Source organism: Ornithodoros turicata, unplaced genomic scaffold, assembly GCF_037126465.1.
Source record: "Ornithodoros turicata isolate Travis unplaced genomic scaffold, ASM3712646v1 ctg00001258.1, whole genome shotgun sequence".
In the NCBI taxonomy this organism is placed as follows: domain Eukaryota; kingdom Metazoa; phylum Arthropoda; class Arachnida; order Ixodida; family Argasidae; genus Ornithodoros; species Ornithodoros turicata.
This window is the reverse complement of record NW_026999523.1, coordinates 18,297-34,566: the sequence shown is the minus strand read 5'-3', so window position 1 is coordinate 34,566 and position 16,270 is coordinate 18,297. Positions and strand designations below refer to the sequence as shown.

At 46.0% G+C, this 16,270-nt stretch overlaps 2 protein-coding genes across 2 annotated transcripts; both read right to left on the bottom strand.

The window, feature by feature from the left end:
* Positions 1-746: 746 nt before the first annotated feature.
* LOC135376729 (uncharacterized) lies at positions 747-4,067 on the bottom strand. The gene is made up of 3 exons (XM_064609218.1): positions 3,869-4,067; positions 1,796-3,754; positions 747-1,495 (listed from the first exon to the last, which is right to left on the bottom strand). The coding sequence occupies exons 1-3, from the start codon at positions 4,065-4,067 to the stop codon at positions 747-749; spliced, it is 2,907 nt and encodes a 968-aa protein (XP_064465288.1).
* A 915-nt stretch (positions 4,068-4,982) lies between these two features.
* Positions 4,983-6,131, bottom strand: LOC135376728 (uncharacterized). Its single transcript, XM_064609217.1, has one exon. It carries the CDS (start codon positions 6,129-6,131, stop codon positions 4,983-4,985), a length of 1,149 nt encoding a protein of 382 aa, XP_064465287.1.
* Between the last annotated feature and the right edge of the window lie 10,139 nt (positions 6,132-16,270).

The window sequence follows — 16,270 nt, the reverse complement described above, 5'->3', positions numbered from 1 at the left end:
GTTTGAGTATATCACACAAACAAATGTCGTTGACTAACAACGCAATGTGAGGTTGGTATGACATTTCAGACGCGACGGACCTACGACAGACGAGGACAATACGGAAAAGGGCGGTGTGGTGCCTTTCCGTCCCTTCTGTACTGTCCTCGTCTGCAGTAGCTCCGTCGTGTCTAAATGCCGTTGATCACACATTTTCCGCGGCACCCCCCTTTTTTTCTTTTCTTCTTGTCTTGATGGGAAAGTTATGCATCAACTTGTACAACTTCAGGAAGGTGAATTGCATTGTTGCATTTTTGGTGATACGATATGCCATGTAAAACAGTTGACATGGTTGCAGAAATACCATGTTTTTATTTTTATTTTACTAACTTATTTAACTGTCTAACTACTGACTACCACGTTTTTGTGGCTTCATAAGAGGAACTATTAGCTGGAAAGCCACATAAGTAAGGACGCGTACATGTTCACTTGCAAGGGTCAAGGACGTCGGCAGATGGAAGGAACGTTATACGGAAGGTTTTCAAGATCGTGCAATGCGAAAGACAAGAATACATAACACAGAAGTTGTAGAATAATGGGAACCCTGATGGCTAAGATGAACAAACTGTTTAATGCCCTGGTGATCGAATAATGTTTTTTCTAGGAATCAATCAGCAAGCATGCGCCATGCATCTCATCCGCGAGGAGACGTCTTCTTTTCCTCTTGACAGGGACGCTTTCCAACATCCTCCCGCGGCGAATAACGTCTATATCTCGAGATAATACAGGCGTTGCACAGCCGTCTTTGTCATTTTCCCGCTTTGGTGCTTCACAAGGCACGACCTCACGCAGCCGTCTTGTCCAGGGTATGTCCTGACAATTCTCCCAGTATCCCACATATTTCGAGGAAGTTTACTTTCAAGCAGGACTATGTCTCCTGTTTTTAGCCGCTTCGACTCCGATGACTTGAAATGATGCGCTGCTCGGAGCTGCAACAAGTAATGCCTTTTCCAGCGCTCCCAGAAATGCTGCATCATAGCCTCACGATGCATTATTTTGCGTGTTAGCGCGTCCTTGGAAGGCGTGTACCTGCTTGTGTTAGGGTCTTCTGACGGAGACGGTAAAGCGATGGCCCGTTTGCCTACAAGAAAGTGCGAAGGGCTGAGGACTTCTGACTCCTCTGGATCGTTGTCTATGAAAGTGATTGGCCTAGAGTTGACGACAGATTCAACTTCGGTAACCAGGGTCTCAAGCGCCTCGATCTCCAAACAAGCCTTGCCAAGAACCTTCCGGAGGGAGGATTTGACGGTTCTTACGAGCCTCTCCCACCATCCTCCCCACCAGGGAGCTCCAGGAACGATGTATCTCCACGTGATATTATGATGACCAAGGTACCTGCTGACTTCAGATGTTCTTGTTGACTGCCAAAGACCTCGCAACTCCTTTTCCGCTCTCTTGAAGCTTCTCGCGTTATCTGAGCATATGAGCGACGACACCTCTTCTGGCAACAAACCTCCTAAAACACATTAGGAAGGCGTCCGCAGTTGTCGCTGAGGCGACCTCAAGATGCATGGCACGCGTTGTTGCACAGGTGAAGAGTACCATATACACTACATTGTGCCCCTGCCTCTTCCATACAGCGGCCCTGTGAAGTCCACTCCAACAGCCTGAAAGGGGTCGCCTTTTGCTACTCTAAATTCAGGCAGAGGAGCTGTAGGAGCCTGGACTGACTTAGCTCTGTATCTGGCGCACAGAGCGCACCTGCGTATAACGCGCTTCGCTGTTTGGCGGCCTCTTTGCACCCAGAACTCCTCACGCAGTTCAGCGAGAGTGCTCAGCACTCCTCCATGTAAAACCCTGTCATGAGCTTTCATTACTACGGGCGTTGTGAAATGATGATCGCTGGGTAAGATGATGGGATGCTTGATACGCTCTTCGTCATTTATATGCTGAAGACGACCTTTCGCTCGGAGAATTCCTTCATCGTCGATGAAAAACTGAAGATCTTTCAGCATCGGGGATGTAGTGTGCCCATTTTCGATTTTGATCTGAAAAACTTCTCCTTGCACTCTACGTATCCATTTTAACTTCGCAACCTGTATCTCACTGGAGGAGAGCGCTCCAGCGATCCTCTGTTTTGGGTTCTTAACATTGTTGACAAACCGTAGGATATATGACGTCACATCCAAAAGCTTGTCCAACGAACTGTACTTCGGAAGATCAATGATGTCTTCCGCTGATTTTGTAAGCAACTGGACACTTGTTTGACCTTTTGGTGGAGTTTTTCGGACCTCGTCTTCGATGTCTTGCCCGCTTGAAGCATCAATTGGCCATTCAGAAGGGTCGCTTTTAAGCCACGGCGGACCATGCCACCACAATTCTTCCGCCACTAGACGTTGCGCTGAAACACCTCTGGTCAGTAAGTCTGCTGGGTTAGAGTCTCCGGTGCAGTGTCTCCACAAGTCAGGGTCGGTTAGAGATCGAATTTCAGCAACCCTGTTTGCTACGAATGTGCTCCACCGAGATGGGTCCTGCCGAATCCATCCAAGAGCTATGGTCGAGTCTGTCCAGAAGTGGCTGTCCACTGTACAGTCATATAGGGCTGTTCTGACATAGTGTACTAGCCTTGCAGCGACAAGAGCTCCCATTAGTTCCAATCTTGGAAGAGTTAGCTTAGACTTAAGTGGAGACACCCTTGTTTTTGAGACTAAAAGATGAATGTTCGAGTGAGTTGTTGCTTGACCTGCCACCTTGACGTATACTACTGCTCCGTAAGCATACATGCTAGCATCGGAAAAGGCATATAGGATTAGATGCCTGCCTGTAGTGGAATCCAGTGGTCCGAAGTATCGACACACTTTAACTAGACGCAAAGTTAGAAGCTCTGCGAACCAAGACTTCCACTCGGTTAAGGCCTCTTCCGGAAGCTTGTCATCCCACTTTACTCCATGAATCCAAAGTTGTTGGAACAGTTTCTTCACTCGAATGGTGAACGGACTTAGTATTCCAAGTGGATCGAAAATTCTCGAAGCGGCTTGTAACACGTAACGCTTCGTATCCGCAGTTTCCAAAAGAAACGTGAATAGGGATTTCATCGTCACCTGCAGTTTATCCTGCTCTGTGTCCCATGACACTCCCAGTATCTTCTGCGGGCTTAACAACTGCTGCTTTTCCTTGGTTTCGGGTACGGGACTTTCACGTCCATCAAATAAAGCTTGTAGTCGATCGTTACTGGTTGTCCACTTTCGAAGGTTCATTCCCGCTGTGTTCATGATTTCTAGAGCTTCACGGTAGAGCTTTTCGGCCTCTTCCTCTGAGTCTGCGCCAGTAACCAAATCGTCAACGTAAAACGAACGGCTCAGTTTTCTTGCTGTTGTTTCTTGGTCGCCGGTAATGGTAGCAAGATGGTGCTGGATGGTAGCTGATAGTAGGAAGGGACTCGAGGTCGCTGCAAACGGAACTCTCGTCATACGCAGAACCTGTCCCCCATCCAGATCATTATGAGAAGCCTCCTGGTCAGGTTGATGTTGAAACCAAATATATCGAAAAACGTCTCGGTCCTCTTCCCGAATCAAAACCTGGAGAAACGCCTTTTCTATATCAGCGGTAAGGGCAACCTTGTAACTCCTGAATCGTAGAAGTAGCTGCAAAATATCGGGAAGCAAATTGATACCCTTATCCAGGCACTGATTTAGGGATATGCTGTCTGGCGCATGAGAAGAGGCGTCGAAGACGACGCGTACTTTAGTTGTCGCTCGGTCTTCTCGTATCACGGCTGAATGAGGCATATAATATACCAAGTTCTTTGGTTCTATGCTCTCATCGACGACTTCAGCATGACCCAGATTCAATTAATCTCTGATGACACCGTCATACCGAAGTAACAGACCATCCGTTCTCCTAAGCCGTGCTACAAGCTTTTTAAGGCGGGTGACAGCGACGTCGTAGTTGTCATTCAACACAACTGCAGGATCAATCTTCCATGGTAGAGCCTCTTCATATCTGTCCTCGGTCTTCTTTACCGTTTTAGAAAAGTTCTCCATTACCGCCGAGGTGTCGGTAATGCCGGTTTCTGGTAGAATACCCATGGAGTCAATCTCCCAGAACGACCGAAGAGTTGGCTCCCATGAAGTTTCATCTTCTCCCGATATCGCATACTCCACCGATGAGTGAACTCGTAGGACACACGCTACTGCTGACTGTTGAAGGTAGGTCCCCTGGGGAAACTCTACAGCAGATGAAACCTTGGTCGGTCCTTAAATTGTCCAGCCCAACAAAGAGTTTAACGCCACGAGATTTCTTGAACCCTTCTTCCTTAGAACTTCTCCAGTCAGCACCTGCCACATTTGGTCGGCACCAATCAAGATGCTGATGCCATCGTGATGCCTGTCTCCAGGAGAATAGAGTCCATCCGCCAGATTTTTCCCCTGTTCCCTGAGTTCCCGAAGGAATGACACATCAGAAGAAGCGCTGCGAATGTCGTGGCAGATGGCGGGAATGATCACAGCTTGGATTATGAGTTATTGTGTGTCGTACTGAGACCGAAGCTGTATATTCGCAACTTTCCGTTTGATCGGGTTAGTCTTTTCGCTGTCGCCGAAGGTGGCAATGCTGATACTGATTTCGTCCACAATCGGTAAACGTAGGCTGGTGGCTAACGATTCGGTTATGAACGTTCTGTCGCTTCCTCTGTCAATAACTCCTCTGATGTAGCAGCACCTCTTATGAGTTACCGCCCATGCTCTAAATGTCTGTAGAAGCACTCCATCGCATTTAGGAGGAACGATACCCGATTCTTTCTTGAAGGATCTTGATTGCGCGGAAAGGCTAGTGGCGTTCGAGCCCTCACAGTCTTTCTTCGGCCGCCGTTCCTTCCTACATACGGACAAGGCGTGTCTCCCTTTACAATTTGAGCAGAATATGTGTACCCTGCAATCTTTGGCTCGATGACCTTTGACCGTGCAGCGAAAGCAGCGGAAGTCCTTGGACAAGAGGTCGGCCTTTCACTCCCAAGTGATATCACGCGGGCAAATCTGAGTATTATGCTCTTTCTTGCAGAAGAGGCATTTCTTTCCCTCAGGGGTTGAGGTAGACGCAGAATACAAAGCGGACGCTGACGGAGTGTTAAACTGCTTTTTCCTGTAGGTTCCTTCAGTAGTCTCGGACTTATTTTCGGCCGAACGAAAGGAATTGTCACGGCTTTCAACTTCTATCTTGAGAAAGTTCATCAGCGTTTTAAAATCTTGCTCAGCAGACTGAGGCGCTGACGCGGGCGTAGCCGCAGGCTGTGCTGCCGTTGCTGCTTGTGACGAATTGGTGATAAGCCGTTGACGATGGTAGTCTATAGTTAAGTCTTGAGGTAGACGTTGCACGAGCATATCAGTCAGCATGGATGCGTAAGATGCCAGCTGGACTGCAACTGTTTTGAGACTTCTCGTATGTACTTCCACATGATCGTAAAGGTTTCGGAGTCCCTTAACGTCGTCGATGGACTTAACAAAGGGCAAACGACGCATTTTTTGGAGATGCGTCTGACGAATCTGACTAAGGTGTCCAAATCGTGTCTTCAGAAGTTGCAAAGCGTCCTCGTAACACGCAGCTGTTGTTGGCAATCCTGCAATAGCGGACGCGGCTGACCCAGTCAAGTGACGCAAGTAGTGAAACTTCTCAGAGGGAGTGAGGTTGACGTTGTTGTGAATCATCGCTTCAAATTGCTCCCAGAATGTGCACCATTTGCTGAGGTCTCCATCAAATGGCTCCATCTTAAGGACAGGCAATTTAGGTCCCTTAAGCCTGAGTTCGGAACGACGGCTCGTGGCGTTCTGGCTGTCCCCATCCTCGAGGGTGCGGCCAGCGTTCGATTGGGAACACATCCTGTCATAATGTGCTTGCAAAGCTGATAACATGCCCACAGCTTGATCCTCGTATTCGGCAATGGCGAGAAATTCTGAAGCGGCTTCATCTCCGGATATAAATTCTTCAAACTGGACGTTGATTCGATCCAGTTCAGTATTGCTCTTCTCGAGTCTGTCCTTCAAAGACTTAACAGCCTCAACTGTGAAGTTGGGTGTGGCCAGAAGAGCGCTTGCCTCACGAATGATTTTGGTGTTCTGGGCTCTACGAGATCGACGCTTTGCCTTCAGGGTCTCCATACTCGCGTAGTAACTGAAAATGAAAGCCTGTCGTCGAAGAGTATCCTCGTTGAAAAAGAGACCGGATACTGCTAGAAGGCGTCACGTCCAGATCCCGGGTTTCGGCACCAAAGTTTGTAGAATAATGGGAACCCTGATGGCTAAGATGAACAAACTGTTTAATGCCCTGTTGATCGAGCAATGTTTTTTCTAGGAATCAATCAGCAAGCATGCGCCATGCATCTCATCCGCGAGGAGACGTCTTCTTTTCCTCTTGACAGGGACGTTTTCCAACAGAAGTAGCCCCACAGCATATGCCTAATCCAATTTTATGAACCCCCCCCCCAAAGAAAAGGTAAATTTTATCACGATTTGCTGTTTCTTGTTCTCTCTCTTTCTTTTGTTTGTCTTTTTGCCATAAAAAAATGATTTCACCGACAAAATCCCCATGCCTACATAACGAATGTTTATCATTGTGCAGACGGTACCTGAATTCAGTCATACACGTTACATTACGGCGCACACGTGCGTGATTCGGGGACGGTTTTTTCTTTGGTGTGTTTGCGTGTGTGGCTGGACACGTTTCTACGTCGACAGACAGCGCTGTGCGTAGCGGCGCTACTAACAGAGCAGCTCTTTTCGCTACGTTTTCAGTAGCGGAGGAGCGCTCGCGCTAAATTTCTAACCAATAGCGGAAAAGTAATTCCCGCTACAAATTTTGGTAACGTGTCCGATGCTGCTACCGCTACTTTCCGGCTACTTTAGTGGGCAAGACAAAAGAAGTAACTCGTATTCCACGCCATTTCACTTCGGCAAGGAAGTATCCGTGTCACAATCCGGCATGACCAAAGTGATATTTTCTAATTTCTGTACGCTCTTATTCTGCCGAGAATAAAGTTCAGAGCTGGTATCGACATTTTTCGTGCTTATTGTTCCTGTATAAAACAATATTTTATTGCCTAAGCGTTGTGTGGGCTCTACTCATCATGGTTACCTGTTCCTCATAAAAAAAATATATATATCTTACGAGGCAGCTTGGCAGTAGCGCCGGTACATATTTCCTTCCGGTAGCGGTACCGCGCTACGTTTCGGAATGAGTAGCGTCGTTTCAGAGGATTAGCGAATAGCGGTACTCCGCTACCTAAGTGCCGACCGAAGGGACAGAACGCAGGCAAGCTGGTGCATAACCCGGTTCCTTCCGTTCGACTAGAAACAATGAAGCAAAAAATAAAAATAAATAAAGGAACAACGCGAAGAAGCGTGTGTTTGGGAGACGGAAGAGAACTAGCTCGTAGCCTTTTCTGTGTTCACATTTATTGCCTAGCAGTGACAATTCTTTTGCAGGAGCCTGCTTGTTGCCCCTAACAGCTTTATCTAACACGCAGGATGTCAGTGACACTTGCAGTAACCGAATATGATTCAGCATGCGCGGCCAATATGTTAGGCCAAGAGCCAAGGCCAATATGTTAGGCCGAGGACACGTCGCGAGAATGCGAGAAAGACAAACAACGAAGCACATAAGAGACACGTTTCGAATAACAGCCTTATGCGTTCCCCCACGATTTCCTTTTACAATTAGACAGGTGGTGCAACAACCGAAGGAATGTGAACGGGCGCGCTTTCCCATTATTTGTCTCGGTCATCTGTCCCCGTACGAAAATCCCGGAATCAAATCTGATTCCGGGCCGGATAGCGGATCCTGAATCCGATTTGAATCCTAAATTGGGCAGGATCACAAATCAAAAACAAATCCGGATTTAATAAAGAACGGATCAGTTCCGGAACAGAATTTGTTCAGCCTTGTATCAAAAATGGATCAAGATCTGAATCGTGCCGGAACAAATCTGGGTCATTAGCTGACCAAAATTTTATCAAAAAATGGATCGTACCGGAATAAATTCGGACCACAGTCCGAAATCCGGATTCAGGTTTTATTTACTTCGGATCAGTTTCTGATAAGCTGCTCTGACAGGACGGCTTAATTCTGATTAAATTGTGATTTCCCTCAACCTACCCAACGCGATCCCGTATTGAATAAGAAACAAGGAAAGTGTGTCAGCTTAACGGCTTTATTTGCAGCTACATAAAACACTCATTCCCCCGGAGTTCGCTGAGCCGCGTTCCCATGGATTTCACGAGCCTAGCCTTGTTTGCGTCCCATCCGGCTTTGTTCGTGCCCTCAAGCGCCGTGAAATCTGCAAATTGCATAAGGTAATCAGCAAAAAGTCATATGTAACGTCGTATAAACAAGATGGAAGCTAGTACTGCGTACCTAGAATGGCTCGTACTCCCGGTTCGTACAGTCCAGGCCGCTGTTGATCCACCTTCCCCCTTGGACCCTTTGCGATACCGCCATAAACAGAGCAGGTTCGCAGCGCCTCATCTGTAAAAACATGGGCAAGCAGCGCCCTTGCCATAACCGTAGCTGTCTTTGCCAGACGAACTCCTGCAATGACGGTGAATGGCACGAAGATACTGGATCCCGCTACCAGCTCGGCAACCTGCAGTGAAGCAGGGGTAAAGTGAGTCGCATATCTAGATACTGATGGGACAGTGATGAAAGTGGCCATGAAGTGTGCTGAAAGCATGGAGAATGCTGAATCACCAACATCAGACACCCATGTGAGCGAACATTTGTCCAACCAGCAATTATAACATACCCCTTCTTCAGTGCCATGATATCGGAGATGACCCCTGTCTGCGTTTCTCGATGCCGATAACTGCCGTGCTGATCCAGGAAAAGCAGCGCCCAAGGTATTTCGCTCGGAGGGCTGGCTACGTGATTGTTCCGTTAGCACAGCCGGAGCACTTGCAACGTCGCCCTCGGCGGGCGATACCTTCTGAAGCTTCCGCACTAGCCTGCGGGCGTTGCGAAGAACATCGCTCAAGTCTATCAAAATATAAAAGAAAATAGGGATCACTTAGGAATAGGTCACATATAAACTAAGGATGGCACGATGTACAAGCAGGTAATGTAAACAAACCCCTATGCTGTTCAAGTTCGACTTCCAGCTCGGCAACTCTTTTTCGTAGCGTTGTCACCTCTGCACGCAGTTCTGCGACGTCGTCTTGTGACTGGATCTCAGCTAGCAGGTGCCTCGCCTGCACGTTAGCATGGTCGGCCGTTTCGCATGTGCCCTGTAACGCAAAAGACGACTGTACATCTATGCGCACAACTGAAACGAACTTGCAACTGCGTTCTGACAATATATCACATGCCTAAAACAATACCAAACAACGGAAACAGCAGCCACCTTACCCTGGTCTCACTGTCCTCGGAGACGCTGTTCCTGTGACGGATTAAATTGTCCATTTCTTCAAGCAGAACCTCTTTATCATCTGAAATAATGTATCACACGTTTCATATCGAAAGTGAAAAAAAATTCGCTGGACAGCGTTCACGGGGAATGCACCAAACAGGAAAACGCGGCGAACAAATCCGGTATTATCCACTTACTTGATATATTCAATAGCGTGGCCGGGTAGTGACCACGTCCGTTCCAGCGCACCTTCACCCTGTCTCCAACTTGTGGGTCGCTCCTGTTTTTCCTGGGCTTTACGCATTCTATTTTACATACGTCGTACAGATTTTCGTTAAAGAAGTGGACAAGTGCAAAAGCCATGCTGGATCCGCTCTACGTGGTGGCTGTTTCAAAGTGACGTCCGTGTACAAAAGGTCCTCCTGTCAACCGAGTAGAAGTTTTCCAGGTCAGGGATGAATAAAGGAGCAGTATGCGTCAGCCAATGGCCAAATGGGGCATGGACAATGGCCTCCCAGTGCTTGAGGATTATGGCCGTGGAGGCTTATGGTGGATGGCACGAAGATACAGCACTAAGCAAATTGGGCAGCACAGGCATCTCCCTATTACTTCTTGCCGAGCCCAACTGCTGGGTTCTCAATTGACAAAAAGAAAAGGCAAAGCAAAAAATAATACTAAACAAATAATTAAAATAATTATAAAGAAGAAAAAAGCGTTTGGACTTTGTCGTGACAACCGTAGCATTTATTACGTCTTCTAGACTGTTATATGTCTACGTGTAAAAAATTGGTATCGTATTTTCGCATTGATGCCCGGTTACTCAGCGAGACTCTACGTACCTCACGGTGTACCGTATCGCAACGGTCACTGCGTGGCCGTGTGTTCAACATTCTCAACTAACACAGGCGTGAGGCTGGAAAATGAGATGCCTCTCAAGTAAACCAAAAGAGTGCAATGTTACAGTGTAATATTAACTTAGGATAAATTTTACGTCTTTATGAAATGGGAGAAAAAGCTCAATGTTTCATGCAAAATGATACGTTTAGCATACACATAAAAATATAAATCGTTTGTGCTTTTCCTGCAAGTGAGGTTCCAACCCAAAAGTTCCAGCATCACCATGACGCTTCTGCCTCAGTCGCTACTAAATTATGAACTGAAATTGCCCTTTGGACTCGTCATGTACGCGATTCACGCAGACATGGCGATATCTGAGCGTATGCCAGAGCCGATAAACAGTATAGGACGCTCTCGCGGTGTGTGTTTTGTTCGATCCATACAGCAAAGAGAGCGAGAAAAGAAAAAGGAGCACTACTTTTGTGCTACTCGAGTTACAATCACCCAAACACGGCCTCCAGTTTACTTTTATTGCCTCCTTTGTGAAGTGTTCTGTATCGAATTAAAAACACATACACACGCACTGTATGTGCTCAAAATTTTACAGATAGGTCCGTAATTTTGAAATTGAACACGAATAAACAACCAGAACATTGAGAAAGTCAAACCACAGATCGATTAAAAGCCGATGATGTGTGGTGTTAATGTTAATATCAATTTAACACCAGCTAGCTTGCCTGCTCCTGCTATGTTCAACGTCTACTCCAGCATGTGGGCAATTAAAAACATGTATAAAAAAAGGAATACAAGAAAATTGGTTAAGCTGTTTCTTTACTTCTTTTGGTAGGCTGTGGTTACAAGTTGATAAACCAAACAAACAAGAACGCACGGACGCCTATGCACATCGGCTATTTTGATAGTGGTCATAGTCGCACAGTTTCGGTTTCAAGAGAAAGCGAACGTGGGCTGGCAACATTGCGTTATTGTTTCTCTCCTGCGGCGTGGTTTTGTCGTCCTGTGTTGCCGTTACATTATACAGTTATTCCGAGTATTTGCCATGTACAGGATTCCGCTCTAGCGCGAGCAGAGTGTCTGGACACCGCTGGACCCGAAGTAATGAATCTACATCGGAAGAGAGGTCCGTACAAGAAATTCCTCTCAGGCAACGCTCCGGTAGGTGTTTTGGAATCTGGAATAGTGGAGTCAGAACATAGCGATGCCGTAGAAGACTAAATCCGGCACGTGGGAGTTAATCGTTTTAAGATTACCATGTTTTCCATGTTAGATTCGGTTAATGTAGGCTACATAGTTACATGTTCCAAGCGGGTGTAGGAAAAAACGGTCCCGGAAAGAAGGGTCCCACTGGCAAACGGCGGAAAAAAAGTTCCCGCAGGCGTGGAATGGTTTTGCCATCGCTTGTGCACAAAAGCACATCTTTGGTGTGACAGATGATGCTCCTCAGACAGAGATAGTTATTATGTTTTGTGAATACGGTGTTTTATTTGCTCTTTTTTTTTTCTTGCTTTGAATTGCCTAGTTGTAGGACCTGACTACCCCGCTTGACTAAAATTCCTACCCCAAAGTCGGCAATAACTCGATCGGTAGCTGGCTTCGGGTAGTAGCTTCGGTTGGCGCTTGCACTTGACGTCATTCTCTTTTCCGGCTTTGGCCGGAGTTCTTAGACCTAGGTCAGTGAACTTTTTGTCTGTATAACCTACTCTAGCCTAAGCGTGGTACTGGTGAAAAGCTTTCTGTCCTTCGGTTAGCGCTTACACTTGACGTTATTCTCTTTTCCGGCTTTGGGCGGAGTTCTTTTTGTCTGTGTAATCTACTCTATCCTAGGCGTGGTCAGAAGGAGGCCTCGAATAAAAGTATGCGGGTTATACCAGTGGAGTGGGGGGTATATGTTTACTAAAAAAAAAACTGATTATGATAACTACAAGGAAAGGTCAGCCAGGTGCGAAGCCGGTATACAATAAAAAACTTGTTTCAGCACTAGTTCATAGACTGTTCATGCACGGTATGCACGAATCTACTAAGAGTATTCAGAAGAATGTGCGGGAGAAAGAAAATAACGGCTGGGTCCGGTACCATTTTTTCCTGTCTTACTATAGCAGTATGACATGTAATTGCCCGCTGTTTTTGTTCTTGAATAAATCCAAGCGTATTTGTGCACTAATGTCATCTGTTCCGCACCGATCGAGTTACTGCCAACTTTGGGGTAGCAACTTTGGGGTAGGGCATTTTAATCAAGCGGGGTAGTCATATGCTACTACTGCGCAATTCACTACGCAATTTATAATTTGTAATGTATTGAATGTCTAAATAAAGCACTTATCTATCTAAAAATTCAAAGCAAAAAAAGAAAGAGGAAAATAAAACACCGTGTTCACAAAATATAATACATATATCACTGTCACACCAAAGATGTGCGTTTAAGCGATGGCAAAGCTATATCGCCAGCCAGCGGGACCCTTCTTTCCTGGACCATTTTTTCCGGGACCGTTTTTTCCGGATCCCGTTCCAAGCAAGTGCGCTTCTCTCTTCTCGTTGAGAAAACATGTCTAACGCTTCGTGTCTTGGTGGCTCATATATTGACTAGGTTGTGATTTTATTTCACGCTATTACTGTATGTCATATACTCTAATGATCTTTTCTCGGTCACTTACAGATCCCCCGCGAGACACAGAAACGATATGGCTATGCAGCTGCATCTCGTAGCGGCTGTCCCCCAGACCGTACCCTGGATGAGAGCTCTTCTGATGAATGTGAAGAAGCACTTGAAAATAGCCTCTCAATTGCACAGCCTTCCAGTCTCCGCAGAGATAAAGATACAACTTCAGGAGCTGAAAATCGTCAATCCCCTAGGGAGGGAACATCACTTTTCAGCTCCCTTCCTACAAGTGACAGTGACAGTGACAGCGAGTCCGAAGTACACCCTACAGATTCAGAGAGGACACAACGAGTACATGCCGCTGAGGAACCCCTTTATGCAGACTCAGCGATGACAACCATTGAAGTGTGCTTGCTCATCATGACATTGGTGACCAAATTTTCGCTGACCAAAGAGTGCCTGGGGCAGCTACTGTACGTCATAGGGAGCATTCTCCCATGTCCAAATAGTCTTCCAAAAACATGCTTCACATTTTTTAAACTTGTATCAACGTTTTCAAAGGGAACTGGACCTGTGACACATTACTACTGCACAAGATGCAATGGCTACCTGGAACACGGTGTGTCAACAGAGTGCTCCTTTTGTGGACATAATGGAAAATGTGGAACTTTCCTTCACTTACCCCTGGCAGATGCCTTACGTACTTTCCTGGAAGATGACAAGATGTACCTTTACTTGAACTACCCGCAGACAAGAGAGAAACGAAAACCTAGTGCCATTGAAGACCTTGTAGATGGCAAGGTGTACCACTCCGAAGTTTCACGGAATTCCTACAACATCAATTTTTCACTCTTCTGGAACACCGACGGTGTAAAGGTGTTCAAAAGCTCTGGAGCTTCCCTATGGCCAGTTCATTGTGTCATCGCAGAGCTTCCACCTCTCCTGCGCAAGAGATTCCAGATCCTGTCATCACTTTGGTTTGGTTGCAAGCCACCCATCAACACCTTCTTGTTGCCGTTCTGCAGAGAGCTTGCAGCGTTGTACTCAACAGGACTAAAATGGATACACCCAGAAACAGGAAAACAAATGGTATCTTATGTCACAGCACAAGTCTGTTCGGTTGATGCTGTCGCAAGAGCAATGATGCAAAATATTAAGCAGTTCAATGGGAAGTATGGATGTTCATTATGCGAACACCCCGGGCAATCCAACCCTGGAGAAGACGGCATGGGCAGGAGATCGCATATTTACCCTCCCAGTTCTGCACACCGTTTACGCAGTGGGGCCAGAATGAAGATGCAAGCTCTGACAGCAGTAAACGAAAACAAGATTGTCAAGGGTTTGAAAGGTCCATCGGTGCTTAGCCTGCTTCCACACTTTGACCTTGCCTTAGGCTTCCCAGTTGACTATATGCACAGTATCCTCCTTGGTGTAGTGCGAATGTTTCTCTTAAAGTGGTTGGATAGCAAACATAGGAAGAAAGCGTGGTACATAGGGAACCAGAAGCAAGAAATCGACAAGAAGCTCATGAAAATCAAGCCACCAGCTTTCATAACTAGGACACCTCGCTCTGTGAATGACAGGATGTACTGGAAAGCCAACGAATATCGGAGCTGGCTGCTGTACTACTCGTTGCCAGTGCTGTATAGCATCTTACCGCAACAGCACTTTGACCATTTCATGCTCTTAGTCGCAGCAATTTTCATGTTGCTTCAGGACTCCATATGTCGGCGTGATTTGGACTGTGCTGAACGTTTGTTGAAGAAGTTCGTGAGTCAAGTGGGAGACCTTTATGGACATGAATTTTACACGTTCAACATGCATCAGCTACTTCACACAGTGCTCTCTGTTCGACGGTGGGGTCCGCTCTGGGCAACGTCAGCTTTTTCCTTTGAGAGCAGGAATGCCGACCTACTTCGAATGGTTCATGGGACGCAAAACATAGCCAAACAGTTAGCTTCTTTTGCTGGAGTAGGAAACGCACTGGTATGCTTGGAGAACCGTATCAAAATGTCACCGTTATCTAATGCGCTACTTCAACGGCTACAATCAGTGCACTTCTCCAAAACAACTTCACAAACTGAAGCCATTCTGTTCCACGGAAAGCCGTGTAAAGCGAGCGAACATATATCATCAGTTGTAGAAGCACTTCGACAGCCAGGAGAACGTGTGAGGTTCTACAGTAGGGCTACGAAGGGAACATGTACTTTCACATCAAAGCTATACAGAAATGAACATCGACGGAATGACCAGACCGTGATGTTCGTCAGGGCAACGGAAAAAGAGTATGGTAGTATTGTGTGTTTTGCTGAGATGGACAGTGGGACATATGTAGTGATTGAGAAGCTTCATGTTGAGCGCAGTGGACAGTTTCAGAACAGAAACATGGACATGGTTGTGCCCCACATTGTTGCTGTTACAGACACTGAGCAGCTTATAATTATTCCTGCAAGTGTTCCTTTTGTTAAATGTGTTCGTGCTTTGAATTATGTTTGCCACCAACCAAATGTAGTCGAGCAAAACCTTTAGATGACATACAACTGTTTATTGGATTCTTACATGAGAGCATAAGTAGACACAGTTTGTGATGAATATCATAGATGTCGCAACCAGCAAAATACTGGCGTTGAAGCAAGAGAGTGCAGTCAAGATCTTGAGCAGAGGGTGTTGGCATTCAGCATTGTGGTCTTCTCAGTAGCTGCATGGAGGTGCAGCCTCTTCTCAAGATATGCGCAGTTGTCGCCTTGAATTTACATACTACAATCAACATTCACTGGAGAGTTTGAATTATTTTTCTTGGTATTACCAGTTACTTTCATCAAGGTGTAATAGTGGTGCTCAAAACAAATAACTACGCTTTGCGACCGTCTTGTCATATAGTGTGCTGCTACAATTTTATTCAAAGACCAGAGTGTGTGTTGACTTCCAAGAATTCCAATAATAGTCATGCCTTTAAGAAGTGAATGCAATAAACATAATTCCTGATTTTTATTCTTGTCGGCAAAATACCTTTCATTTCTCACACTGCCTGGCGCCGCTGTTGTTTTAAGTACCATATAATAAAGTTCTCTGTATTCTGACCAAATGCCTCTTGGTGTCATCCTTATACATTGTCATCCTTATACACTAGTGTGACAGTGTTGTTGGACTCAAGCGTGTGAAGTTTCAACAAAATAACATGCTATTCGCTCACCATCAGGGATTGTCTCTCATTCTTAATGTTGGCTTTTACCCCGAATCCACTAATTAAGCTGTAAATTAATGAATTTTAGGTAATTAGTCACCTAGTAGTGTCTTCGAGAGGACGCCTGCATGGTCAGGCAGTGCAGTGCACTCAACTGCAAAAACGGCATCTCTGTCGATCTCATAGCTTTTTGTAAAAAAATCTGGAAATGAAGAAAAAAAAAAACACCCTGTATATTGCAGGCTAGTAATCACCTTCTTTATCT

What these genes read in the sequence shown, in the direction of transcription:
- LOC135376729 (XM_064609218.1), bottom strand. Translation starts at nt 4,067, where the DNA reads ATGGGTATTCTACCAGAAACCGGCATTACCGACACCTCGGCGGTAATG. An exon ending in ACGGCTTAGGAGAACGGATG is followed by an intron (nt 3,755 to 3,868) that starts GTCTGTTACTTC and finishes TGCCTCATTCAG; the next exon opens with CCGTGATACGAGAAGACCGA. An exon ending in GAGCACTCTCGCTGAACTGC is followed by an intron (nt 1,496 to 1,795) that starts GTGAGGAGTTCT and finishes AATGTGTTTTAG; the next exon opens with GAGGTTTGTTGCCAGAAGAG.
- LOC135376728 (XM_064609217.1), bottom strand. Translation starts at nt 6,131, where the DNA reads ATGGAGACCCTGAAGGCAAAGCGTCGATCTCGTAGAGCCCAGAACACC.